This window comes from Delphinapterus leucas, chromosome 16 (genome assembly GCF_059928025.1).
Source record: "Delphinapterus leucas isolate spDelLeu-1000000601 "Yukka" chromosome 16, BTC_Dleu_Yukka2, whole genome shotgun sequence".
NCBI lineage: Eukaryota > Metazoa > Chordata > Mammalia > Artiodactyla > Monodontidae > Delphinapterus > Delphinapterus leucas.
This window is the reverse complement of record NC_143144.1, coordinates 62,603,509-62,631,357: the sequence shown is the minus strand read 5'-3', so window position 1 is coordinate 62,631,357 and position 27,849 is coordinate 62,603,509. Positions and strand designations below refer to the sequence as shown.

General features: G+C 40.3%; 1 protein-coding gene across 1 annotated transcript in view; it reads left to right on the top strand.

The window, feature by feature from the left end:
• Positions 1–27,849, top strand: part of CFAP43 (cilia and flagella associated protein 43) — a 102,693-nt gene that overhangs the window by 39,793 nt on the left and 35,051 nt on the right. The window contains exons 11-20 of the mRNA XM_022568835.3: positions 2,634–2,782; positions 4,581–4,684; positions 8,086–8,226; positions 9,037–9,209; positions 10,340–10,489; positions 12,572–12,702; positions 14,653–14,800; positions 17,264–17,365; positions 18,124–18,201; positions 23,641–23,766. Coding sequence (XP_022424543.2) covers positions 2,634–2,782; positions 4,581–4,684; positions 8,086–8,226; positions 9,037–9,209; positions 10,340–10,489; positions 12,572–12,702; positions 14,653–14,800; positions 17,264–17,365; positions 18,124–18,201; positions 23,641–23,766 — 1,302 coding nt within the window. The remainder of the gene's footprint in view (positions 1–2,633; positions 2,783–4,580; positions 4,685–8,085; positions 8,227–9,036; positions 9,210–10,339; positions 10,490–12,571; positions 12,703–14,652; positions 14,801–17,263; positions 17,366–18,123; positions 18,202–23,640; positions 23,767–27,849) is intronic.

Below are 27,849 nucleotides of genomic sequence, written 5' to 3'. Positions count from 1 at the left end.
AAGGTGCATAAAATTCAATGAGATAAAAAACTCATCCTAAAAAGTAAAGATAAAAATTCTTACCTGAAAGAATATGTGTAGATGCCATAATCTATGTGACAAGGTTTATATGTATTCATTTCTGTTAGAATTACTAGAACTAGAAAAATCTTAAAGCTCATCTGATCACACCTTTTACAGATGAGAGACATAGAGATGTTTAACAACCCACCCAAGGGTCTGTATAATCAGGACTTACCTTGCACTTCCTGGCTAAGGAGGGATATAGGTACCACCAAAAGACCCTCTTTCTGCTTCAGATATCTTCCCTTCTTCTGATCAGAGGGGAGAGATTCGGACGACTGTCACAGGTAATTAGACAACCCTTCATTGAGCTCCAAACCAGGCATTGTACATTCATGTAGTTCAGCTCTTATTGGGGAGAGTCAGTGGTTTCTCCTTACTGGAGGATACTGCTGCCCCGTGGGGAAATGATAAGTGGATTGACCCAGCAGTGCTGAGGCCAGATCTTCCTGCCTGTGCTGGGGACTGTGCTCCCCATGAACATTTTAGGCAGTGGTCCTTAGAGAACCCTGCTCAGCATCATGATGGCAGGATGCATGAACACTACTAGCTTCCCCTGATGGTGCCTGCTAGGGTAACTAAGACCCCTCCAAATATTGCTGTACATATTTAGCCTAGTCCACAATAGCCCTGGAATGGAGGGTAATTTCAACTGATTATTTTGAGGAAACACAGACACACAGACACACGTACACACACACACACACACACACACACACTGAGATCTCCCATAAAGGCTTTTAGCTAAAAAAACAAACCCTCCCCACTTCGTTTCCAGTTTCATACTGAGATACCACTAAAGATTCAAACTGGTTAAGGCTTGGAAAATTCACTTTAAAAAACAAAATGAAAACCTGCTCAATGGGGAAACTGTGCATTCTAAATGGGGCAGGACACCTGAGTTTTCCTCTGAGCTTTGTTACAAGCTATGGGATCCTGGGGCAAATTGCTACATTTTTCTTTGCCTCCGTTTTCTAGTCTGCAAAACAATGATCTCTTTAAGATCTTTTCTATTTCTAACATTCCATTATTTTATTCAAAACAAACTACAAAATGTAATTATGTTACCACCCCTTTCGAGTTGGGCCCCAGTAGGGGTCCTCTTCTCAGGTGTTGCCCGTGCCAATCGATTGAGACTGAGTTTGGTTCAGAAACAAAGGAAAGTTTTATTCTTTGATCGGAGAACGGAGAGGTGGGAGCTCTCGCTCTAGAGCACAGGTTTTTGGGACGGGGGATGGGTGGGGATGCTCTATATGGTTCTCCTCATTGCGGGGACGGGGTGGGGGGGGTTGGAGCTCTCGCGGGGCTAGTGCAGCTGTGCTGCTCTGGCTTCACATCCAAGTTCTGGGTGCAGTGTCTCTGCGCACTGCCTGCCACTGCCGCCATCTTGAATTGCGGTGTCATTGGCAGCGCTTCTCCACACGGCCACGGAGTCGAAGTGTCACTTTCCTGGTCTGAAGTGCTGGGTGCAAGACTGCGGCACACAGCACCCTATGAGCAAGTGAAACTAGATGAAGCACAAAAGAAGAGGTTAGACCTTATCACCTAGATTCCATCTTATTTTTCCCGGGAAACCCAGTGGGCTTTGTCAGTGACAACTATAGAGGAATGAATCTGATTCCTTAAGTATCATGACAAAAAATTTATTCTCTTAGACATCGTCTTCTGTAAATGATCGCGACATAAGCAAAAATCTGTGATGCATTTCTTTGGTGACAGGCCACATGGGCCAGTGATATATTGGGTTGGCCAAAAAGTTCTGTAACATCTTATGGAAAAACCCAAACAAACTTTTTGGCCAACTCAATAGTTATTTTCTTAAGTCTTCCTCAGTTATGCCAGCATCTCAGGATCTACCGTTATCCAGCAGTTGAATGCTGATTTTTAAAAATTGCAAACATTCTATAAAGATGTCCAAAAGATGCTAGGGATATATTTTAAATTTCTTATTTTATTTTTCATTATTATCAGGTATAATAATTTTGCAATCATTTAAGGATAGAAATGAAGCCATGGTTTAAAGTTCAAGCAATTTCCTTATATTTTTATCATTCTAATTTTAGGATGAAAGAGGAGGATGTACAGATTGCTGTGACTTCTTATGCTATCGATTAGCTGAAGAATGTTGAGTGTATAATTTGTAATACCACACAACACTTGCCACTCTTCTTGTTCTGCAGGCTTTTCAAATAAACTGTAGAATTCTTATGTGAGGGAGAGCAGGTTTCATTTTCTGGCACAGTGAAGTTGAGCATCTGGGGGGTTATTTTATTTTATTTTATATTGAAGTGTAATTGATTTACAATACTGTGTTATTTTCAGGCGTACAGCATAGTGATTCAGTATTTTTGCAGGTTATACTCCATTATAAGTTATTACAAGATAGCAGGTATAATTCCCTGTGCTCTACAGTATACCCTTGTTGCTTATCTGTTTTATGTATAGTAGTTTATGTCTGTTAATCCCATACCCCTAATTTGTCCCTCCCTCCTTGTCTCTTCCCTTTGGTAACCACAAGTTTGTTTTCCATATCTGTGAGTCTGTTTCTGTATGGCGTTTATTTTAAACAGGCAACAGTTCTGGCTTGCTGTCCCTCCTCCCTCTCTGCAGCCGTGGGGACCAAGGGTGGCTTTGTCCACTTCCTCGACATCCAGGACGTTGAATCCCCTCACTCAGTTCATAAGGCCTATCTCTCTGAATCGCCCGTGCAGCACCTCCTGTAAGTAATGCCTGCTTCTGACAGCAACTTTGTCAGGCTTGTCTGTTGAGAATTCCAGTGAAGCCCTAATTTCTTTTAATTTTAAGTTTTACATGTATTGTTTTGAAAATTAATATATTGACTCGGTTCTACCTTCAAGAAGTACAGAGCAGTGTATGGTAAAGTTTCCCATGCTTGTCCCTGAATACCCAGTTCTCCTCGCTGGAGGCAGCCTGTTACCAATTTCTCATGTCTTTTTTCTGGATATATTTTATTCACAAACAAGCAAAAAAGATAAGTACTTCCTTTTAATTATATGAATACATATCAAGCACTTAGAGTGTGCCAAGCACTTCTGTTGTATTAACTTCATGAGATAGATATTCTTATTGTGTCCATTTTAGAGATAAGGAAGATGATGCACAAAGAATTTAAATAATAATTAATATTACATGCATAGTAAATGGCAAGTTTTAGGATTTGAACCGAGGCAATTGGGCTCCAGAGTCATTGCCTTGGCTCTTACAGGGCAGCAAACCATATACAATGTTCTGCACCTCAATTTTTTTTTTTTTCCACTTAATGGTATGTCTTAGAGAAAGTCTTCTATCCACACATGAAGACCTTCCTCATTCTTTTTTACAGCTACATAGCATTCCATTATATGGGTATACCATAATTTTTAAAAGACAGTATGCTGATGGACATTTAGTTGATTTCAATATTTTTTTTTTTTTTTGGTGGTACACGGGCCTCTCACTGTTGTGGCCTCTCCCGCTGCGGAGCACAGGCTCCAGACGCGCAGGCTCAGCGGCCATGGCTCACGGGCCCAGCCGCTCCGCGGCATGTGGGATCTTCCCGGACCGGGGCACGAACCCGTGTCCCCTGCATTGGCAGGCGGACTCTCAACCACTGTGCCACCAGGGAAGCCCAATTTCAAATTTTTTGAAGCAATACTTTTAAGAAGACAGCATAGAGCATTGGATTTAGATTCATGTTATTATTCTTTCTTTCGTTATATCATAATAGTAAGTATTAATAAGAAATGACATTTATGCCCTGCTTTACAGCTCGAGGTGCTGTCACACACTGTAGCTTATTGAGTGTGATATTTGCCCCACATTCAGAAAAGTATTATGCTTGTTCCTATTTCACAAGTGAGATAATTTAGGTTCAGAGAGGTTAAGGGAAGCATTTGCCCAAGATTGCTCAACTAGTGCCGGGAGGAGCTGGGTTTCCACCATCTGTGTTGTTCCTACAAGCTCTGCTGCCTCTGGCTCAGTGGGGAAGGATCTGTAGTCTCCCTCCGTTTACATTCTGCTCCTCTGTACTGTATTTTTTGGTGCTCCTTTTTCAGATCTTTCTCTCTTACCCTAATTTGCATTTCCCACTTGTTCCAATTTGATGATAGGATAGAAACATTTCACTACATTCTTCCTCTTTCTGCCAGGATGGGTACTGAGAGGCATTGGAATGTTCCACTCATCACTACTTTAACAATTGCTTATGTCCACTTGAAATATTAAGAAAGCTTTACTGTCATATTTCATTTACTTATGATGAAATAGTTACCCATTTTTAGTGAATCTTCTTGACCATGTACTTATAAGTTGCAATTGGGAAACAGTATTAGCCTAGAATGTAATGATTACGTTTATATATAATCACTCGCCTTTTATAAGGTCTGATAATATTAAAAATCACAAACCATAAGAATAGCTGGTTTTGGATGTATCTCCATGCTGTCATTCAATAAATTTGTTTACCATCTTATTAGTGAAACAAGTAGAATCTGATAATCAGATTTCTTCTTTTCTAGGTATGACCAGAGAGGAATATATCTATTAGTTGGAACATCAGAAGGACACGTCTTTGTTATCGATGCCAAACCCTCAAGCTTATTTCAGATTCTTGGATTCATAGGTACCCATGTAGAATGCTTATTAACTTAAAATATTGGTCACTTTATTCCAAAGAATTTAAAGTTGTGAAAATGGGGCTACGGTGAAACAATTACTTGTAGCATGTTTTCTAAAACAGAGATATTTAAATAACTGTTCAAAGTTACTTAAGAGAATTCCCACATCATATTTAGAGGTTTCGGTACATGTACTTGGTACATAGTTGATGGTAAATAAATCTTCTTGAATCAGTTAATGAGTTAATGAAATGGCTAAATGTTTCTAATGTTACTACAAAGGAACGTTGGGTTGATTTATCCCTGAAATACTTTTTAAATAACATTTGATCTCTATTTAATTAAGATATCCAAAGAAAGTTTTGTTCCATGCATCTTTAGAGTTTCCTCTTTAAACAAAATGACATCCAGCTTTTGCAGTAATGTGCATCCAAACGCCCAGGTAAACCACAGATTTGGTAGGTGAGATAGCGCTTAGGTGATAAATAATAAGAACTAATACTTTTCTTTCTGGCTTTACATACCAAATATGTATGTATATTTTAAAATCTATGTATTGATTTTTAAAAATTGAGTGCCTGCTAGGTGTAAGATGCTGAACCTAGGCTCTTTAGGAGCATCGAAAGGTCAAGGAGACAATTTAGTGGAAGAGTAATGGCAGAGATCTGTGTAGGCTCAGGGGAAGAAGCAATTAATTCTGCCATGTGTGAAGAAAGGAATGGAAGTGATGGGGTGGCACAGAGGACTAGGGGAGAGTTTTCCAAAGACTTAAAGTAGTGGAGGATGGGGCTTGTTGGTATTCTAGCTTGGGACAAAAGTTTGAGCAAAGGCACTTGGAATGGTAAGAAGTCTAGTGTAACAGGTAAATAAGAGTTTACTAGATGATGATCATGGTGAAAAAGTCTGAAAGAAAGTGGAGCACGCTGAACATCATTCCAAGGAGTCTGGACTTTGTTCTGTAGTTAATGACACATCATCAGATGTTTTCAAGATGGGACTGGTGTGATTTGACTTGGTTTTTAGAGGATGACTCTGGCATCACTGTGAAGGCTGGAGCAGAAAGGCAAGAGAATGGAATAAAAAAGACGAGTTAGGAAACTATAATATTACAGTAACTTAGGCAAGAAATGATATTAATCATAACAATAGCCAACATTTATTGAGGGATTCCTTGCCATGTGATAGCCAGTATTCTAAGTACTTGGCATGTGTTAATTCATTTAATTCTTACAGACAACTTTTATGAGGTAGAGACTACTGTTATGCCCAATTTAAACATAAGACAATTGAGGTACAATGAGGTTAAGTATTTGTTCAAAGCCGTGAAGGTAGGTGGTGGTGGAGCCAGGACTCAGACTCAGGAAGACCGACTTCAGGGCTTGTGCTCTTTTCCACAATGTACGAGGCCATGCAGCAGTCATGGGAAGAGAAAGGAGGGGACAGCTCTGAGTGATGGAATTGGTAGGACTTGAAAATTGATTATATGTGAAAGGGAGTGATCAGCAATGACTCCAAAGTTTCTAACCTGGATGGTGGAAGTTTGTGCTGTCATCAATTGAAGTAAAAACTCAGGGAAAGGCTTCCCTGGTGGCGCAGTGGTTGAGAGTCCGCCTGCTGATGCAGGGGATATGGGTTCATGCCCCTGTCCGGGAAGATCCCACATGCCAAATGCCGCGGAGCGGCTGGGCCCGTGAGCCATGGCTGCTGAGCCTGCGCGTCTGGAGCCTGTGCTCCGCAATGGGAGAGGCCACAACGGTGGGAGGCCCACGTACCGCAAAAACAAACAAACAAACAAAAAACCTCAGGGAAAAAGAAAGTTATGGAGGTAGAGGGATAGGGTGATAGCTCTGTAGAGTTGAAGCCAATAAACTCTTCATTTGGGAATCTTTACCATAAATTTGGAAATGAAGATTTGTAGTTCAAAGTCTAATGATAGAATTCTGATCTTGAAATCCTGGAAGCTGATGAGATAGATGGTTTAAGACAGAATTGAAGCAAATCCAATTGTTTAATGAGGTCAAACAGGTAACCTAAATATGTAAATTAGATGACATGGAATGTGGTAGGACCTATGGCTGACCTCAGAATGGGTACCAGTCCTGCCTAAATGTTACATTTTTCAATATATCTGGTCAGTCAGAGTGTGGAATGGGAAAAGCTACCTACTCTGAAGTTGTGGGCAGAGGAAGACAAGGCAGTGAAGAAAACTAAGGATGGGCCAGAGTAAAGACAGAACTGGGAGTCACCCACTCCAGGAAGAGCTTGAAGAAGGAAGGCTACGTGAAGGGGTGGATTGTGGCAGAAGTGTGAGTGGGGTGAGGGCTAGGATGAGGCAGTCAGTGTGTGAGCCCAGGGACAGCTACTCCTCTGGAACAGAGAGACAAAGAGGTTCAGGAGGGAGTGGAGGTCAGAAAAGGAAGTCAGTAAGTAGCAACTTCTGCTCTTAGAAGTTTGCAGTGGAGAAAAGAGAATTAGTAACTTCTAAAAGAGAATTAGAATTAGCAGGGTTGAAGGAAGCTCCTAATTTGAAGATAGGGGAGTCTTGAGGACTGAATAGGGGAAGCCATACAAGACACAAGGAAATTAAAAGAGGTAATTGATAGCACATGGTGTAATAGGATATTAGAGGTGTGGGCTCAGAATCACAGATGGAAAGGGTTACATTTTGTTCCCACAAAAATGTCAAGAAATGAAGCAGGAAGATGGGTACAAACAGACAGAAAATGTGAGATTCAGGATAAGAAACTTGAGGTCAAGTTTGTGTCAGATGTTTTCTGTCTTCCTCGTTAAGTAAGAGGAAAGGTCATCCAGTGGACACCTGAGGGGAGGGGCTGAGATGGGGCCTGAGAAAGTGGACACATGCTGAACAGTCCCTGGGGAGAGTGGCAGTAGTGAATCTGGAGAGAATCCAAGGTGAGCCCCAAGCACCTTGCAGAGGTCAGATCACCTGGGTTTCTGGAGGACAAACTCACAAAGGCATGTGTAATCCCACCACACCTGCAAAACCTTGACTACAAATACAAAGAACACTGATGCCTGAGTTTATTCAGTATCGGGAATGGGCAGATGGCTGGAGTGGACATTCAAGAGGCCAGAGCGTGCAGCTGCTGCTGAGTGGGGTGGACATGGCAGACTCTGGAGGCCTCTCTGTCTGGAAAGAAGCTGAGTCCAACCGAGCTGGATTGAATCTGCCAACCCAGACATCTAATGTGGAGAAGCCCCCATCTGTTCATCAAAAATGTTTCCATCACTTATGTTTAAAGGTCACTTAAATATCCAGTAAATAAATTTGGATCTAAAGATTTAGTGAAGGCAGTTCTATAGTGTGATATCTTACCTGGGAGTATAAAAGATTCTATAAACTTATCAATGATGACTTGTGGTGTTGATTTCCATTTTCTTTCAGAGGTGGGCAAAGGCATTTTACAAATATCCACAGTGTCTCCTTTGGAAACAGATGTAGTAGAAGTGATGGTGCTTTCCCCACTTCCAGAAACAGGAAGAAGCAGGCTGGAAATATTTACTCTGCCTAAAATACTACCACAAGGTAAGGAAAAAAATGATCAACAAATTCTGTCCTGGGCATCCAGTTGAATAGCTGCTATAGCTTTCCTTCTTTTTTTTTTTTTTTCCTGGTGATAGCATTTTTTTTCCTTTTAACGTGTGAAGAGGTTAAAATGGCCACCACCTTTTCTGTGTCTTACAAAATGAAATTGATGTGGCTGCTACATAACGTGAAATGTGGACTTTCCTCTAGGTCCCGTCATTCATATGAATCTGTCTTATTATCAGAGAAAAAACAGGATCAACTGTCACTTTTGTCAAATTGATTTGTCATTTTGTGATGTCTCTTTTTTGTAGCCTTAAATATACATAGTCAAATTCAGATAGGTTACTGTGTAGTTACGTTCACTGATAAAATTATAAAGAAAGCTTTCGGGATGAAAAGGTCTGATAAAATAGACACTTTATTTTATCAATAGATAACAAATATATCTGGGTAGCTATTTTGCAAATATATAATTATAGAGTATAAAAGAGTCAAAAACCTCAAAGTACTTTTGTGTCTTAATTAAGACTCTAGACCATCATGAGTTTCTTTTAATGCTGTCTCTACTTAACTGATAAAATTAACCAAGACTTTATAAAAGATATTTTACTCACTATTAGTCATTTAATACTCAAGTATTTCCAATGGAGCCAAGTAGCTTTCCAATCATTTTTATCTCCTAATTGTTTCTGCATTAATTGAGCATTTAACTTTTTTATTTTGCTTTTCATAGTTTTCATAACAATTTTTTAAAAATAAAATCAATATATGGTGCAAGTGATTTCTCTTCTTCCCCAAATCTTATAGTTTCTGCAAGCTTTGCTGATGAACGAGGGAGGCTGAGAGATGCATTCATTCATAAGTTCGTGTATGAGATAGAGCATACTCTGTCCTCAGCTGTCTTGAACTTTCAAAGTAACCGAATATATGGCTTCTGTAACCAAGTGCCATACATCTGCAGCTATCTTCTTCCTGAAAAAGTATGCCAAAACTTAAGCGTGCTATCATTTTTCTTAGCCGTCAAGATTGACACATCGTATCAATTAGATGTGATCCATGCTTTAACACTCTAGTCCAGTTAACAAATGTCTTTATTACAGTAACATAATTTCTTTGAATTAGATATATGTTAGCATGATTTGTTAATTCATCATAAAATACATTTGAGCAACCTCACACTTACAACATCATACTTGTCAGATAAAAGTGCAGATGACACGATATTAGTTTAGTGCCTTTCAAAACTGTTTTTTAAAAATCTATCATTAGAAAATCTATTCCACAGGTGTCAGCAGCTACAGGGTTGATGATTTTGGGTGGAACTTTGTACCTGAGTCCCAAAGAAAATTGCACAAAATACCTAAACTATGTTTCTGGCATCCTTTCATCATACTGTCTTCAAACTTCTCCCATACTGTGTCATTTCCTGCTACATATACTGACCCAGATTATCTATCACCCTTGCTTTTCTAAATCCTTCAATCAAAGGGCTTCTCTCCCAGAGTAGACAATGTCAGCAAGGTCTGAGACAAAGACATTCAGAGATGGAAGAAATGGTTTATCATAAGGAGGATTCAAGAGAAGCTTCCTGGTGGAAGTAATATTTGCACTGGACTTTGAAGAATAAGTCAGATTTAGACATGAGAAATATTGCGTGCAATCTTGGCAGGGAGGTGGGTTTCCTTATGTAGGGAGGGGGGCCAAATTGGTGGGGATGGGATGTGGAAGGGCATTCCAGACAAAAGTCACAACACATGCAGAGGTTTGAAGGTGGGCATACATGAGAAACATGGGGGGAAATTGACTCATTTATTTTGACTTGAGCACAGGGGTATATGAAATGGATTAGTGAGAAATAAAGATTGTCAGTTGTAGGCTGGGATTTTTAATGGTAGCTAACATACAAAGAAAGCTTTTCTTAGTTGGCCAAAATGAACTTTTACTTGCAATCAGAGATGGAAAATGTGGTGCAAATATAGGTGCCCACTTTATCATGTATCAGTTTATTTCCAATGACAGTGTTTTTGAACCTGACTCGATATGCTCAACTGCAAACCCCAAGGTACCACTGCCCTGAGCTTTTCTATAATGTGGTCATTTTCTTTGGCAGGAGCATAGTGGTATTTGCATTCTTAAGTCATACCAAAAAGTACAAAGCAAGCAATATGGACCTGGAATGCTCTCTCTGTCTCCACACGGATTGTGGCTCATAACAATAGCTAAATGTGGAATTCTGTGTATCCGAGATATTCATACTTTGGTAAACTCCTTTTTTTTTTTTTTTCCAGTTATGGGATGTGTGTCTTGATCTCATATAAGGAACAAAAGCTCTTACAATAGGAATTAGAACTCTTAAGTAAATTGGCTCACAACTTATTTAAATTGACTCACAACTTATTTAGCCCTAATGGTGTTATTGATTCCAACACTGGGTGTATTTATGTGCTAAGGTTTGAGTCTCTAAGGGAGGAAATGCCAACAAATAGACTGAGATCTTGCAAAGAAGGAACATGGGGCTGGGATACAGTAGGTGAGCTCTAGCCCAGCTCCATCGCCACTTACTGTGTGTCTTGGAAACTCACTGAGCCTCACTGAGCTTCAGCTGCTCCTCTGCAATTTTAGGGAAGCCTTGCTTGCTCTCACCCTGTGGGATTCTGGTGAGAGCTGGTGAGAGGGTACATGCAAAACTTCTTTGAAAATAGTGAGTTGCTGTGCAAACCTAGGGTTGATTACGGCTAGCTCCCTGGCCTGGAGGGCCTCTAGGCTTGTTGCTGCCACCCCGCCACCTGACTCTTCACGTGATGCTAGAAGAGCATAAGGGAGAAGGGTGGGGCCCTTACTGAGTCCTCCCCTATCACTTGCAGACCTTGATGTCACCAGTACCACTACCAATTCTGATTTCCATTTTTCTCAGATCTCTGAAAAAATGAAAATAGTTTCTTCTCCCAAAAGAGTGAAAGATCCTTTTCTAGGTTTTGAGACCAAGTAGTACTGGTTATCAATTTAATTTAATTCGGTCAGTTATTTTTACCCAGGGATCTACCCCACACACCCGAAGCATCACAATCACCCCACATGCCACTGTCCCATGGGGCCACAGGTAAACTGGGCCCTGGCTGTGCATATCCAGCTCTCCTTGCTCACTTGTGCAAGAAAGCATATTTGGAATATAGTTGGACAAAAGTGATATTATTATTATATAGGAAAAATCTTAAATCCCTTAGAAATTATTTTTAGGTGAACAATGTGCAAACTCTGCTACATTGTCTCTTATTCAAATGATTTGTAAATGTACACTACAACTGATAGCAGCAAGACGTCAGAGTTTTTCTGGGTGAGTATGCAAAGTACCTCACAGAGGAGGTTATTCATGGCAGTACTGTTTGTAAAAGCAACCTAATGTCCATCACCAGAGGACTGGATAAATAAATAATGGTACATAAACAGTATATAAATAAAGTATGGAATATTATGCTGTAATACAGAATGAGGAAATCTTTATGAAACGGTATGGAAAGAATCCCAAGATATATTGTTAAGGAGGAAAGGCAAGGTGTGTAATATACGTATTATGTTACAATTTATGTTAAAAATTGTTTGTATAAAAATTTGTTTATGTACATTAAAAAAAACCCTGAAAGGATATTGAAGGAACTAATAATATTGATTGCCTTTGGGAGGTGTTGGGGAATGGGGACAGGAAGGAGATTTCACTGCATACTCTTATAGTTTTTTAATTTTGAAACATTTGAATGTATTGCCTATTCAAAAAATTAAAAAAATTTTTAAAGGCATCATGGTTGATAACTAGTGTGATAAAGAAATCTCAGTTTTTAGTCAAAGAGTTTAAACCATTGCACTGTGTACCAATTAGTGATTTGTTTGGGTTCTAATGAAACTGGTCTAATTGGCATCCTGTGTCATTCTTCACAGAGCCCATCACCTTCTCTTATCACACTCAGCCTCTCTGCACATAAAGGGAACTTGCCTAATCCGTGAAGGCATCTGAATTTGCCCGCACCGCTTGCTCAAGGCCCGTTCTCGTAGTCTTCAGCAAGTCCATTCACCTCTCTGTCTGATTTTCCTATTATAAATTGATGATAATAATCCCTCTTCTTCCGTATTACACAGAAGGGAGAACAAACCAGTACTGGTGAATGTATTTTGTACTAGGAATTTTCAGTGCTATGTGTTATTAAGAGGCTACTCCATACCAGCTAAAATGCTGTTGACAAATAGAAAAAGGTTTATCCACGAGCAAAAGTGCACGTAACCCCCTTAGGAAAACCATGTGGTAGAATCGCATTTGTAATTTCTGCACTTTGTTCCTAAAACTATTAAGGAAACATTTGTTCAGTGTCGGAGTCATTCTCACCAGGGGCATGGAATTCAATCGGTGAGAATTTCAATGGATGGACAGAGCATTCTGGTGAATGGGAAGGATGACGGCACCCTTGTTAACCTGAGATGGAGGTAAGTACAGTATACAATAAGCAACCTCACATGCTACGGTGTTTTAAAATAAAGATGTTGTTATTATTTAGGTAGTAGCAAGGCCAACACAACAGGAGACAACTGCCATTGAAAAGATTGTTATACTAATGATCCCAAGAGGAGGGGATATGCCATGCTATGGGGGTGCCACATGGGGAAGCACCAGGGAGGGAAAGGAGGCAGAGGGAGCAGGGAAATGTGGGCAAGTGTCTTCAATATGGTTTCTATGGCAAGGAGCGGGAAGGTTTGGGATTGACTAGTTTGGATAATTTCAGTGGGCTCTGGGCCATAGGGGCTGCTGCTAGTTTTCTGGTACCTGACCCAGGGATGATTAGGATAGAAATAGTGGTCCCAAGTGTGAAAGCCCAATAGAGGATTTGGTTGGGGATGTGGGCTCTGGGTTGGTGGGTTTGCATTTGAAAGGTGAGCTCCAGATGAGTTGTTTACCATCTCTATGAATTGCTGGTTCTGGGAGGGGCATTTCCTCCAAGGTTATTAGCAAGACCCCAGATGTCAAAGCATCAAAATACAAAAAATAAAAAGACCCAGTTAAGACCTATGAAGTGATCAGTCCTCCCTTTCATAAAATCTGTTGGAGGAGCACAAGGAATGAGGACAATTCTGAACAGTAGATCATTTTTAAAACTCCTATTTATCTCTAAAAAACCTGACATAGGTATGTATGTATCTGTAAACACATACACGTTTACTTTCCTAATTAGACTTTGCCTAGACAATATTAAATTATTTAGGCTTTGCTTAGACTAAAATTAAAATCCTAAATAAACAAATATTAGCCAAGCATACAGATAATGGCCAGGGCATAGAGAACATGAAGGTGACACCCTGGACTTGAAATGTTACCTTGTTTGATCTGCCGATGCACGTCACTAGTCAATGTGCAATTCATTTCCACAAAAATTTCACGGTGCCTCCTGTGAGCAAAACAATAATAAAACATGGCGTATCTCAGTGACACTGTGAAATGTTACATATTATGGAGATTCTATATCATAGCAATTTTGGTCACCACTTATTTCAAAGACCCATTTGACGACTGACTGTATCATCATGCCCATTTTATACGTGGAATCCTGAATAAAACGCTAACCTGTATCTCACTATATAAATCCTAATGCATTCTTTGTAGTAAGGGATCACATAGCATCTCAAGCAACAGCAAACATGTGCTGGAGCCCTATTTACGGCAGTGAGGACATTTCCATCCATTGGCAGTTAATCTCATGGACCTCTGACTCAAAAACAGTTGAGTTTGAAAACTTGGTCCAGCACTTGTGACCTTAGGCATCTGACAATCCCTCTAAATCATCTATAACCATGTTATTCAAGGTGGAATCTGCAGCACCTGTGAGCTTGTTAGAAATGCATATTCTTGGGCCTCATCCAGACTTTTCGAATCAGAATCTCTATGGGTGGGGCCCAGGAATCTGTTATAACAAACCCTCCAGGCCATGCTGATGTGCCTGAAGTTTGAAATGCCCTGGTGTATTGAGTGGAAGTAATAATACTTTCCTGAGTGTGGGGTGGGGGCTATGAGGACTGAATGTGGTAATGTGGTTATATATGTGAAGCAGCACAGCACCTACTATCTCTGAGGGTTCAACCAGAGCAGTGGCTCTTCTGCGCAATGACCGGGGCAGATGGATACAGAGGGCATGCAGGGTAAGGGTATGGGGACAGTGTGAAGAGAGATGACCCCAGGGAGGTCAAGAAGTTTGTCATGTCCTGGAGCCCATGAAAGTACTGTCCTTTAAGAAGCAGAGTCCTAATATCTACAGGGCACTGCAGAGAAGTATCCACATATTTCTTTGCGTAGAAATGGTTAGGTATCTGGAAATAATACTGCTAAATGTGTCTTTTTCAAATTGTGATTTTGTAGCCTATGTGTTTTCTTTTTTATTAATACAGGCAGTTTGGAGGAAACTTAGCCAATGAAATCCTTGAATATAGCCAGCAACTTCCAACTTACCTGAGGAGCACCATGGATGAGGAGAATGATTATTTAAGTATAGCAAAAAAAGATTCCTTGGATTTGGGATCAGAACCTGAACATGCAGTTGAGTTTCACTATAGTTTTCTTTCTCCTTCCTTCCTCCCTCCCTCCTTTCTTTCCTTCTTTTTTTTTTTAATTTTATTTATTGATTGATTGATTTTGGCCACGTTTGGTCTTCGTTGCTGCGTGCAGACGGGCTTTCTCTAGTTGTGGTGAGCGGGGGCTACTATTCCTTGTGGTGCACGGGCTTCTCATTGCGGTGACTTCTCTTGTAGCAGAGCATGGGCTCTAGGTGTGCAGGTTCAGGAGTTGTGGCATGCGGGCTCAGTAGTTGTGGCTCGCAGGCTCTAGAACACAGGCTCAATAGTTGTGGCGCAGGGGCTTAGTTGCTCCGTGGCATGTGGAATCTTCCCAGACCAGAGCTTGAACCCCTGTCCCCTGCATTGGCAGGCAGATTCTTAACCACTGCACCACCAGGGAAGTCCCTGTTTCCTTCTTTTTTTCCTTCCTTCCTAAATCAGATATCAGTTTTCAGTTTGTGGTTTTATTTTAGCAGATATTTTAGTAATATTCCTTATTATGCAGCTACCTCATGATTTTCAAAAAGAGCATGCACTACATTTAAGAGAAAATATTCAGCCTTTCTCAACACAAATATCACATTTCAGATCTCATTTAAACCATAGTACAAGATCTGTCTGGGCTTGCTTGAAAAAAAAATCTACTACAATTCTGGCGCTTGTTCAAACTAGTCTCTCTATACTTTTACATCACATACATTATTTAGGATGTGTCTAGCCAGAGAACATTTATTCACTCAATCATTTAACAAATATTTATCGAGTGCCTACAAAGTGCTGGACTCTGGGGGATACAGGCATGAAAAGATAGGAAAAGTTTCTGCTTTCATGGAGCTTACATGCTAATTGGGGGTTGGGTGTGAGCAGAGAGAGATAAATAATCAAATAAATAAGAAAAAAATAGGTAGTAACAAGATCTATTTTGTTACCAAATAATCTATTTTTGTTACCAAACCAAATAAAATGGTTTGGTGTGATAGTGTTTGGCTGGAATAGCCCCTCCACGGAGAAAGGCTGTGATCTGACTTAAAAGAAATGTGCCAATATGTGGGGGAGGGGCAAGCACTCAGGGCAGAGGGAGAAAGAGCTTGGCACGTTTGAAGACCTAAAAAAGGCCTGTGCAGCTGAAGTGAGCAAGGGAGAGAGTGGTAGGGGATAAGGTCCTGGAGGTGGGAAAGCAGGGCTTTGTAAAGCAGGTAGCATTTGGACATAATTTTACATGTAATGAGAACCTATTAAAGTGTTCTGAGCAGAGGATTTACAAGATCTTATTTACATTTTTGAAATGATTACTTCCGCTGTGTGGAGAATGATTCCTGTAGGGCACAAGAGTAGAAGCAGAGAAGGAGTTAGAAGGCTTAGGTACCGGTGATAGAGGTGCAAGAGTGTTGTGGAGAGGTGGTAGTTTCCAGGCAGTTTGCAGAGGTAGAGCTGACAGAACTTCTGATGAATTGGACATAGAGGGAAAGGGAAAGAAAGGACTCAAGGATGACTCCTAGATATTCTACTTGAAGAGCTATGTAGAAGAAGGTACCACTCACAGAGAAGGGGAAGACTGTGGGGAGAGGAGCCACTGTGGGGAGAAAGAAGGGGATCTAAAATCAGTTCCCTGGACTGAGCATGAGAATACTGTTAGACATCCAAGCGAGATACCAAGTACGCTATTGTGTAGATGTTCTGGGGAGAGTCCAGGACTCGAGATGTTGATTTGAGAGTCAGGGGCATATGAATGGAGTTTAAAGCCATAAAACTGAGTAAGATCATCATGGAAGAGTGGATGGTGACACACAGAAGGGGACCAAGATAGAGCAACTTCTAGAACTCCAGGAGAAGAATTCAGGGAGGCGAAGGAGATTGAGAAGGGGCAGCCAGTGTGGTTGCAGGAGAACCAGCAGAGTGTGATGTTCCAAACTCTTTGAAGATTTTTTGCTGCAAAGGGAGCACAGAAATAGGGTGGCAGCTAAAGGGGAAGGTGGTGGTCAGTGGAGAGTAGCTTTCCTGGGACAGGAGATTCCAGAGCATGTTTAGATACTGTAGGGAAAGATTCAGTAGAAGGCAGAAATGGATGATGCAGAAGGGTGGTGGAAATTTTTTTAAGTGCAGAGCCTTCAAGAAGGAGGAAAAGATTAAGATCCTAAGCACAAATGGTGGGGCAGGCCTTGATAGGCAGCAGCATTTGGTCTACAGTAACAGGAAGAAGGCCAAGAGTGATCTGGTGAACGTGTGACCTGTCTGATCATTGCTGCTTTCTCAGTGAAAAGTGTGGCTGATATAAGCACAGAATGGAAGGAATAAAATTAGCTAAACATTACATCTTGAGCAGGCAAATTGTTTGGTGGTATATTTTAAAATGCAACAAGTGAGGGATTCAAAGCAATTAAATGAAGTAGGGTAGGAGGAGAACTTGATGAATTTTTAATTTAAGATATGTCTGTCTTCTTCTAAGATAAATGAGAATGTGAGGTTAAGCGATGACTCATTACAAGAGGAATTAGTCAAAGTTGACAATACGGTGGAAATACCCTGGATACAACAAAAAAGCCAAGAGGTATTTATAAAACACGAGAGAAGTTTGAAATAATGCTTTGTAGGGGTGCCAAATAGATTAGTTTCCTGTGAAACCCCTTGGAAAGTTAGAAAGTGGAAAGAGATACTACTTGGCAGACCATTACATGGTATAAGTGTACCTTCCCTGAAAGCAGGTAAACACACTAAACACGGCCCAGTGTTTTAGATAAAGTTATGTGAGCTTTAAGTGCTATACTTAGGCTAATACGAAACCCGAGAAAAGTGTCCACGTAGGCCAAAGCAAAGAATGAACTAACATACCTCATGCTGAAGTACATTTGGGGGGATGCTGCAAGGTAGGCTTAAATAAAAGGGGTGGGCCCGCAACAGAAGAGACATTGTGGCTTCTGATGTGCAGAAAGGTGACATAGGTGGCAGCCTGTGTCTGGATTTAGCTTGCTTATCTCGTCTCACTCAAGTTCCCAATAAAATAGCAGACTAGTTTTCTGTTATCAACTGTTCTTTAATTTTTCACTAAATTATTTTCTTTCTGTTGGCCTTATCATTGACCTCAGTTCCAAGTTGCTTCAGTGGCCACTTACATAGTAGCAATTTAGATTTAAGCAAAGTATTGCAGTGGTATTATTTCATGTACACTTTATATTATTAGTCTTTAATTTTTTCCTTATTTCTGTTTCTAGGGAAGTGCTATCTATGTATCTAAGTATGTACATATGTATCTATCATCTCGCTATCGTCCCTGTTGCTTGTTTAAATGATGTACTTTCTCCATTCCAGGCCATCAAAAACGAGGTTAAACTGTTTTCCAACAAAAGGAAAGAGATAAAAAGAGGAATCAAAGCACTTGCTAAAACTGTAAGTGTTGTGATTCCATATACTAATACATTTGGCCCTCCGTCTAAAATTACATTTTGAACTTTATTTTGTTCAACCCAGCATGAGACACTACACCCCATTTTTTTCTCTGCCTGTAAGCTTAGTTTTCTTGGGCACTTTAATAGGGTATAATTTTTATCATACCATACAACATATAAACAGTGGTTTTCTTCCTGTCTTCCCCAAATACTGTCTTTAATACTTATTTTTGTCAAAGTTATACATTTACATTTTTACAAATTAAATAATACAGAGTTACATAATTAAAAATAATGTTTTTGGGGCTTCCCTGGTAGCACAGTGGTTAAGAACCCGCCTGCCAGTGCAGGGGACACGGGTTCGAGCCCTGGTCTGGGAAGATCCCACATGCTGCGGAGCAACTAAGCCCGTGCGTCACAACTACTGAGCCTGCGCTCTAGAGCCCGCGAGCCACAACTACTGAAGCCCGTGTGCCTAGAACCCGTGCTCCGCAACAAGAGAAGCCACCGCAGTGAGAAGCCTGCGCACGGCAACGAAGAGCAGCCCCTGCTCGCCGCAACTAGAGAAAGCCCGCGCACAGCCACAAAGACCCAATGCAACCAAAAATAAATAATAAATTTTAAAAAATGTTTTTTCTAGCAGCACCTGCTCTACTTTTCTTCACTATGATTCCTGCAGTCCTGAGGTAAATGTTTTCAGTTCTTTCAGCCTTTTTGTTTGGATATTTACCTCCACCTGTGTAATGGTCTGCTTAATACTGCTATTTCTTGATATTTCTATTTTGACCCTCGCTGTGGGCTTTCTGGTATGGAAGATGAGTGCTCAGGTTCTTTTACACCCTCCACCACTACTGTATGCACATAAATCAATGCTCAGGAGGTACACTATTATAGTTATATAAATATTCTTCAGAGCTGAGCCACATGGTATATTATGACTACATTTCCATTTTTACAACTTTATTTTTCCTGGAATTAACAATTGCCTTTGTTTCAGATTAAGCCTTTCTATTCAAACTCTCTCAAAATGCTAGATACCTGAGGTAATCAATCTGTCAGTGAATTTTTTTGTGTGTGTGTGTGAGACCTCCCTTCTAGAGCTTTCTATGTTCCAGCACTAGTCTACGCACCTTGCTCTCTAGACCAGGCACACAGCTGCTGTTCTAGGGACTTCTCTTGTCCATCTTCCTGGGAAATTGTCTCACCTGCCTCCTGAGTTAGAGCCCCTGTTTCCAGAGTCCTGTGTGTTTTTCTTTGTCTTCTTGGTGTGCATCTTCCAGTAGCTTTCTAAGCAGGACTGCTGTGCAGGCCCATACTTGGGAACGTCATTTATCATGCAGCTGTGCTAGTGTCATTCAAATGTAATACAGTGTGAGTGATGCCTGCCCCCTAGAGGTGTACAATGCTTTGACTCTGTTCTTGAGAAAGGGTACATAGGAGGTACATTTTTTGAGACGTGGTTTTTCTCAAATACAATGATTTACCCTCAGAATTTTGAAGACTTGCTCCATTGTCTTTTAGCTTTCAGTGTTTGCTTTAGAGAAGTCAATATCTTTTTTGTGTGTGTGTGTGTGTGTGTGTGTGTGTGTGTGTGTGGTACACGGACCTCCCACTGTTGTGGCCTCTTCCGTTGCAGAGCACAGGCTCCGGACGCGCAGGCTCAGCGACCATGGCTCACGGGCCCAGCCGCTCCGTGGCATGTGGGATCTTCCCGGACCGGGGCACGAACCCGTGTCCCCTCCATCAGCAGGCGGAATCTCAACCACTGCGCCACCAGGGAAGCCCTCAATATCTTTTTGATTCCCAGTTCTCTAGGTAACCAGATTTTTATCTCTGGAAACTTACAGGATCCTTTCTTTTTCTCTGGTGTTTGGAAATTTTACAATATGCACCTTCATACCTTTGATGGATATTCTTGATTTGCTGGTGCAGACATACTCTTCACCCTTTTTCACCCTGCTCCTAGCCCCAAGAGGCTGGCCTCTGTGGATGGCATCAGTGAGCTCTCTTGCCTCTGTCTTCTGTTTGGGTTTAGACAGTGAGTGGCATCAGCAGACGATCGAGGGGCAGGAGAAGACAAGGTCAGTGTCTTTATTTCTCCAGTTTCCTCTCTGTGATGTTATGAGTTGGCAGTGACTGCTAGCCCTCTCCTACAGCTACTGATCTCCCCAGGTTCTAGTAACCACTTCCCATCCTTGCCTTTCAGACCTGGGAGTGGTGATAGCTTCCCGTGGTTGCTCGCTTGAGATGCTTTATCATGCATTGCTGATTTCCCTTTCCATGCCAAATCTGTTTTAAAGGTCCCTCTCCCCATTTATGCCATTTGAGTGTGTCATTCTGTTTCATACCAGGACCCTAGCTTGTTTGGGCTTTCTTGTCTCTTTCATGTGCTAGGCACTGGAGCACTTTTAACAAGAAACCTTTCTCTTTCAGGTCTGGGAAATGTTCTTTAATTATTTCTTTGGTAATTTCCTCCGCTTAATTTTTGTTTTCCTGATTACTAATGAGGCTGAACATCTTTTCATAACTCTGAAGACTGAATTTCCTCTTCTATAAATTCCCTGTTCATGTCCTTTGCCAATTTTTCTATCGGGTTGCTGGTCTTTTTCTTGTTGATTGTAGAAGTTCTTTATTTTTATTTTTAACTTATATTTCTTTATATAATTAGCGTTATATAATAATTCTGGGTAGGTGTTCAGGTCAGCAGCTGCTCTGTTCCATGCAGTCATTCAGAGACCCAAGCTGACAGAGACTCTGCTGTCTCTAGCACATGGCTTCTAAGGTTGCCTTGCTTGATCTCATCCCACTCAGCTGGAAGAGGAAAAGAGCACGGAGACGTGCATTGGGCAAATCTGGAGGTAGCCCTTATTATTAGGTTGCACCACATGAGATTGCTGTTTTATATGGTTCAGCCCAATATACTACAAATATTTTCTGTTTTGTCTCAACTTTTATACTGCGCCTTTTAATTTATTTATTATATTTATTTTTTATATAAATGTATTTATTTTGGCTGCGTTGGGTCTTTGTTGCTGTGCGCAGGCTTTCTCTAGTTGTGGCGAGCCGGGGCTGCTCTTCATTGTGGTCCGCAGGCTTCTCATCGCGGTGGTTTCTTTTGTTGTGGAGCACGGGCTCTAGGCGCACGGACTTCAGTAGTTGTGGCAGGTGGGCTCAGTAGTTGTGGCTCGCTGTCTGTAGAGTGCAGGCTCAGTAGTTGTGGCGCACGGGCTCAGTTGCTCCGTGACATGTGGGATCCTCCCGGACCAGGGCTCAAACCCGTGTCCCCTGCACTGGCAGGCGGATTCTTAACCACTGCGCCACCTGGGAAGTCCCTATACTGTACCTTTTTAAATGCAAAAGTTTAAAATTATTATCCGAGTGCATTGATCATTTATAGCTTTTGCTTTATGTGCATGATTTTTAAAGGCTTCCAAATCTCACGTATTTCTCCTGATACTCCTTTATTTCACCTGTAATTTACTTTTGTGAGTGGATATGAGGTATAGATCTAACTTTATTTTTTCAAATAAGTAGCACATTTCACCAATGCTTTTTATTGAATATACCGTCCTTTTCCCGCTGATTTGCAGTGCCTCCTTCATCAATCCCTGGATTCCCATGAATACGGAATTATTTCTAGACACTCTATGTTCTGATATTGAGCATGGATCTTTTCCTTAGCCAATTCCAAACTATTTTAATTGCTATAGCTTTATAAAATGTTTTTATATCTTGAAAGTAATTCTCCCTTCGCTCTTCACTTTCAGAAAATGTTGGCCTCTTTAGGCACACTTACTTTTTCATCTGAATTTTAAAATTAGCTTGTTGAGCTCTGTAAAAATCTCTGATTTGATTTTAATTGAGAATAACTACTTACAGTGTGATTTGGTGAAGAATTTATTTGCCATCTCTGAAATTTAATACATATATATTGTATATATTTATAAAATATATAAATCTTATATATTATATATTACATATAATTAAATATATATCTTTATTCACATTTTTAACAAGTTCTTTAGTGAAGTTTTATAGTCTAAAAGTGACTTTGTATACATCTCTTGTGAGGTCTTTTGTGAGTGAAATATTTTCTATAACATTTTCTAATTGGATACTACTGGATATGAATGTTACTAATTTTATATATGACCACCTTGCTGAATTCTCTCTTTTTTTTCTTTTTTTTTTGCTCTGTGCTTTTTCATTATTTTTTTCTTTTTTTTTTTTTTACATCTTTATTGGAGTATAATTGCTTTACAATGGTGTGTTAGTTTCTCCTTTATAACAAAGTGAATCAGTTATATATATACATATGTTCCCATACCTCTTCCCTCTTGCGTCTCCCTCCCTCCCACCCTCCCTATCCCACCCCTCCAGGCGGTCACAAAGCACCGAGCCGATCTCCCTGTGCTATGCGGCTGCTTCCCACTAGCTATCTATTTTACATTTGGTAGTATATATAAGTCCATGCCACTCTCTCACTCTTTATAATTGAAATTCCCTATTATAATTTCACTACACCAGTTCAGCAAGCTTGGGAAGAAGATGTGTAGGAGATCTGACTTCAGCAGGTGTTCCAGTCTACCTTTTGCTGAGCTCTGTCCTGGGGACCCATGGGGCCATGATACATCATTCAGATCCAACTGATTTTCATCCTTCAGACTTTAGAGTTTCCATGCTATTGAAGGATCCTTTTCTTCCCCCTCTTAATTGCAGTGTTGGATTTATTGATTTATTATACACTTTTTTTCCTCTTAATTTTATGGATTGGGGCAAGAAAGGAAGATTGTAAAGCCCATTCTCAGTCAATTTTGAAACTGAAGTCCTCATTTTTTTCTCTCATATTGTCTTTGTTGTTTTTGTTTATTTGTAAGGGCTCTTTATATTTTGAAGATATTAATATTTTGTCATATATGTTGTAATGTGTGCCCTTTGTCACTGAATTTTTTTGAAGCTATAAACTTTTAAAGATTTTTATTATAGAAATGTTCAAATATATATAAAAGTGGAGGGAATAATAATATAATAAATCTAATCACCAATATTTTTGCCTCTATACACCATCCACTATCCTCTCCCCTGATTGTTTTGAAAAAGACCCCAGATGTCATATCATTTCACCTTTAATTATTTAAGTATATGTGTCTAAAAGATAAGAACTCTGAAAATTCTTAATAATAATACTACTAGCACACCTAAATATTAGTAATTCCTTAATAGCATTACATATTTTTGTTGTTTTTAGATGAATGAGTTTTTATGGATTAAATCTTAAAACCTAAGTAAGCCTATTACCTAATGCTTTATTTGATAGTTACATTTAGATACACAGAGTATCTTTTTTTTTTATTGGTTTCTGTCTCAAGAGACTCAGAAAACCATCCCTTTAAAGTTTAATTCTTTGCTTGTCTCCATCCTTTACTATTGGAAAATTCAGATTCTGGACATGATGGAAGAAAATGAAGCAGTAGATAATATTGCAAAATTAGAGCAACAAGAATTTGGTCTGGATCTTGAAGAACTGGAAAGACTCCACGATGAAAGTGAGGAAGAAGTGGCAAAGGTATGGAAAAAATCTGATTTAAGCACCATAAAGATTTAATAAAGAAAGTAAAAAGAAAATAGGAAGGAGAACTTTTCTAGGATAATGCAAATAAAACAAACCTTTTCCAGCGTGATGTGAATACAGCAAATTTAGTGCATACAAATGGAATGAGTCAGAGAATTATTGAATTTGGGAGTCAGGGCAAAGAAGAACATCTAGACCAGCCAGACGTCTGATGTTTGTCTCTCCCCCATGACATTAATGCCAACCATCTTCCACCATATATTTGAACATTTTTAGAGATCTCCTCAGCCACCTCATACATTTTTGGTTTAGTAAGCCCTTTCTTCATTAGAGTTGAAATCTTTCTTCCTGTACTCACTGATTCTTCTACTCTTTTGAGCACCATCTCTATAGCCACTGTGAAAGTGGTTAGAGAAGACTAGCAATTATCATGTTTCCTATGTATCTTGTCTAGGCTAACTATCCCAGCTCCTATGATATCATATACTGTAGTTTTAATAGTTTTATTATTATTGTAATTTTCCTCTAATTTCGTTTTATTTCTGTATGACACCCACAAAAGTATTTTAATTATTATCTTTCCAGTTTAGAGAAAAGCATAAACTGAAACCTACACTTTTCTAGGTACTGTACTTCTATTAATTCACCCTTTGCACTGTTTTGTGGCAGTCACAACACATTGCTTACTCATACGGATTTTATTTTGGGTAAAAGCCTTAAGAGTGTTTTACACAGGATGTTCTTAAGCAACCTCTCTCTCAACCTGCACAGTACATTTGATTCTTTGAGTGTGCAAGTATAAAAACATCTTCCCCACTGAACAAGAGAATTAAATAAAGCTGGATATAAGGACATTTAAGTGGATTATAGTTGGTTAAACAACTACACCAAAAAGAGACTTGTTATTTGATTGATGATTCTAGGAGAGAAATCTCCAATCATGTGGCCCAGGACTCTGTCCTGTTAAACATGTTTATTAATGACTGGAGTAAAGATGTGAAAATGAGGCAGATCTGTCCAAATGGTAAATGACATGAGGCTGAGAATGAGAGGAAATATATTAAATAACAGAATTAATACCAAAAGTACCTCAAGGGACTAACTCAAGGAGATAAAATTCACCTGGATGTTCATTCGCCCATCCATTCATTCATTCTGCAACATTTATTGAACACCTATTACATGCCAGGCACTACTGCAGGTGCTGGGGATACAATGAATAATACAGATAGGTCCCACCCACATGGGGCTACTCTAGTAGAGACCAGAGACCATAAACAAATCTCTATATATTATATGATGGAAACAAACCAGATTTGATAATAGATGTGGGGGATCTACTTCTGTGGTCAGAGAAGACAACTTTAAAGAGGGGACCTTTCAGTTGCAGACTAAGAGAAGAGAGGGAGCTGGCTATACAGAGATCTGAGGAAAGAGATGTCAGGCAAAGGGAGCAGCAAGAACAAGGGCCCTGAAGCAGAAATTGCTCAGCATATTCCAGGGCCAGAAAGGCCAGAAAGGCTGTAGCACAGTGGACAGGAGAGGGCCTCACAGAATGAGGTGGGAGAGGTAGGCAGAGGCCAGCTCTGAAGACCTTGTATGTTGTGGTGAAGAATTTGGCTTTTGTTTTTAAACATACAACAGGAAGCTATTAGAAGGCACCAGTCTAGGGGCTTTTTGAATGTTATTTGATCATCACAGCAATCCAAAAATGTAGGTTATTGTTTTCCCCACTTAAGGAAACTAAGGCTTAGGTGGTCGAGTCACTTGGCTAGGAGCCCACAACTCGAGTCTGAGCCGGTAAGCAGTCCTGGTCTGCCCACCAGGCTTCTGGCTCATCCTCCTCAGCCCTGGCCTCACAGGCCTGGAAGGCCACCTCCTATTCTGGCACCAGGTCCTCCCAGCCCATTCATCTTGATCACTCTAAAATGAGTTCGGCTTAGGTGCCTGCCCCTGTTCTCACCCTCTCATTGCTTTTTTCTCCAAGCTCTTGTCTGACCACTCGGCCCCATGAACCTGCTCCTCTGGACTGTTGACCTACTGACCACTGATGAAGCCACTCTCCTCACCTGACCCCCACCCTGTGCCTCTGCCCCAGGTGCCCCCATCCCTTGATGCTTATCAAATTCCTGTGCATCCCTCGAGGAGCCTCCTTGATACTCTGTCGCAGGCTTTGGTACAGAGAAAGGCTCTTCACGTGCTCATTTCCCTCACGTTGTTTAGTTTTCCTGAGCTCCGGGCTTTTGAAGAGATATCAGCCCTAGATTGGGCGTGATAGTAGAACCAGACAGTCCAGGACAGAACAGTGCTAGCAGATGGCACCATAAATCCACCTGGGAGCAGAACACTAACCCCTGGGAAGAGCTAAGGATCCCAGTCCTAAAGGGACCAGGCTACTAGCCCACCCTGGCCAGGATCTCAACAATAGGGCAAAGACCAAAGCCCAGTAATGACCACCTAGACACAGTATTAGCATTATTCTGGAGGGATTGATAAATAGCCTCAAGAGTAGCAAGGGGAGGAATGGAGGAGCCTGGGAATCAGACAGGTTCTGACAACTAATATGCCAAAACAGCTGTTTAAGAAAAAATAATTTAATACTACAAAGCTACAGTAATCAAGACAATATGGTACTGGCACAAAAACAGAAATACAGATCAATGGAACAGGATAGAAAGCCCAGAGATAAACCCACGCACCTATGGTCAACTAACCTGTGACAAAGGAGGCAAGGATATACAATGGAGAAAAGACAGTCTCTTCAATAAGTGGTGCTGGGAAAACTGGACAGCTACATGTAAAAGAATGAAATTAGAACACTCCCTAACACCATACACAAAAATACCCTCAAAATGTATTAGAGACCTAAATGTAAGACCGGACACTGTAAAACTCTTAGAGGAAAACATAGGAAGGACACTCTTTGACATAAATCACACCAAGATCTTTTTTGATCCACCTCCTACAGTAATGGAAATAAAAACAAAAATAAACAAATGGGACCTAATGAAACTTAAAAGCTTTTGCGCAGCAAAGGAAACTACAAAGAAGATGAAAAGACAACCCTCAGAACGGGAGAAAATATTTGCCAACGAATCAACAGACAAAGGACTAATCTCCAAAATATGTAAACAGCTCATGCAGCTCAATATTGAAAAAACAAACAACCCAAAGCAAAAATGGGCAGAAGACCTAAATAGACACTTCTCCAAAGAAGACATACAGATGGCCAAGAAGCACGTGAGAAGCTGCTCAACATCACTAATTATGAAGGAAATGCAAATCAAAACTACAATGAGGTATCACCTCACACCAGTTAGAATGGGCGTCATCAGAACATCTACAAACAACAAATGCTGGAGAGGGTGTGGAGGAAACGGAACCCTCTTGCACTGTTGGTGGGAATGTAAATTGATACAGCCACTATGGAGAACAGCATGGAGGTTCCTTAAAAAACTAAAAATAGCATTACCATATGACCCAGCAATCCCACTACTGGGCATATACCCAGAGAAAACCATAATTCAAAAAGACACATGCACCCCAATGTTCATTGCAGCACTATTTACAATAGCCAGGACATGGAAGCAACCTAAATGCCCATCGACAGACGAATGGATAAAGAAGATGTGGTACATATATACAATGGAATATTACTCAGCCATAAAAAGGAACGAAATTGGGATGGATCTAGAGACTGTCATACAGAGTGAAGTAAGTCAGAAAGAGAAAAACAAATATCATATATTAATGCATATATGTGGAACCTAGAAAAATGGTACAGATGAACTGGTTTGCAGGGCAGAAATAGAGGCACAGATGTAGAGAACAAATGTATGGACGCCGAGGGGGGAAAGAGGCGGGGTGGTGGTGGTGGTGGTGTGATGAATTGGGAGATTGGGACTGACATGTATACACTAATATGTATAAAATGGATAGCTAATGAGAACCTGCTGTATAAAAAAATAAATTAAATTTAAAAAATCAATGAAATCAAAAGCCGATTCTTTGAAAAGATTGATAAAATGAATAAGCCTATAGCTAAGCTAAGAAAAAAGAGATAGATACAATTACTAA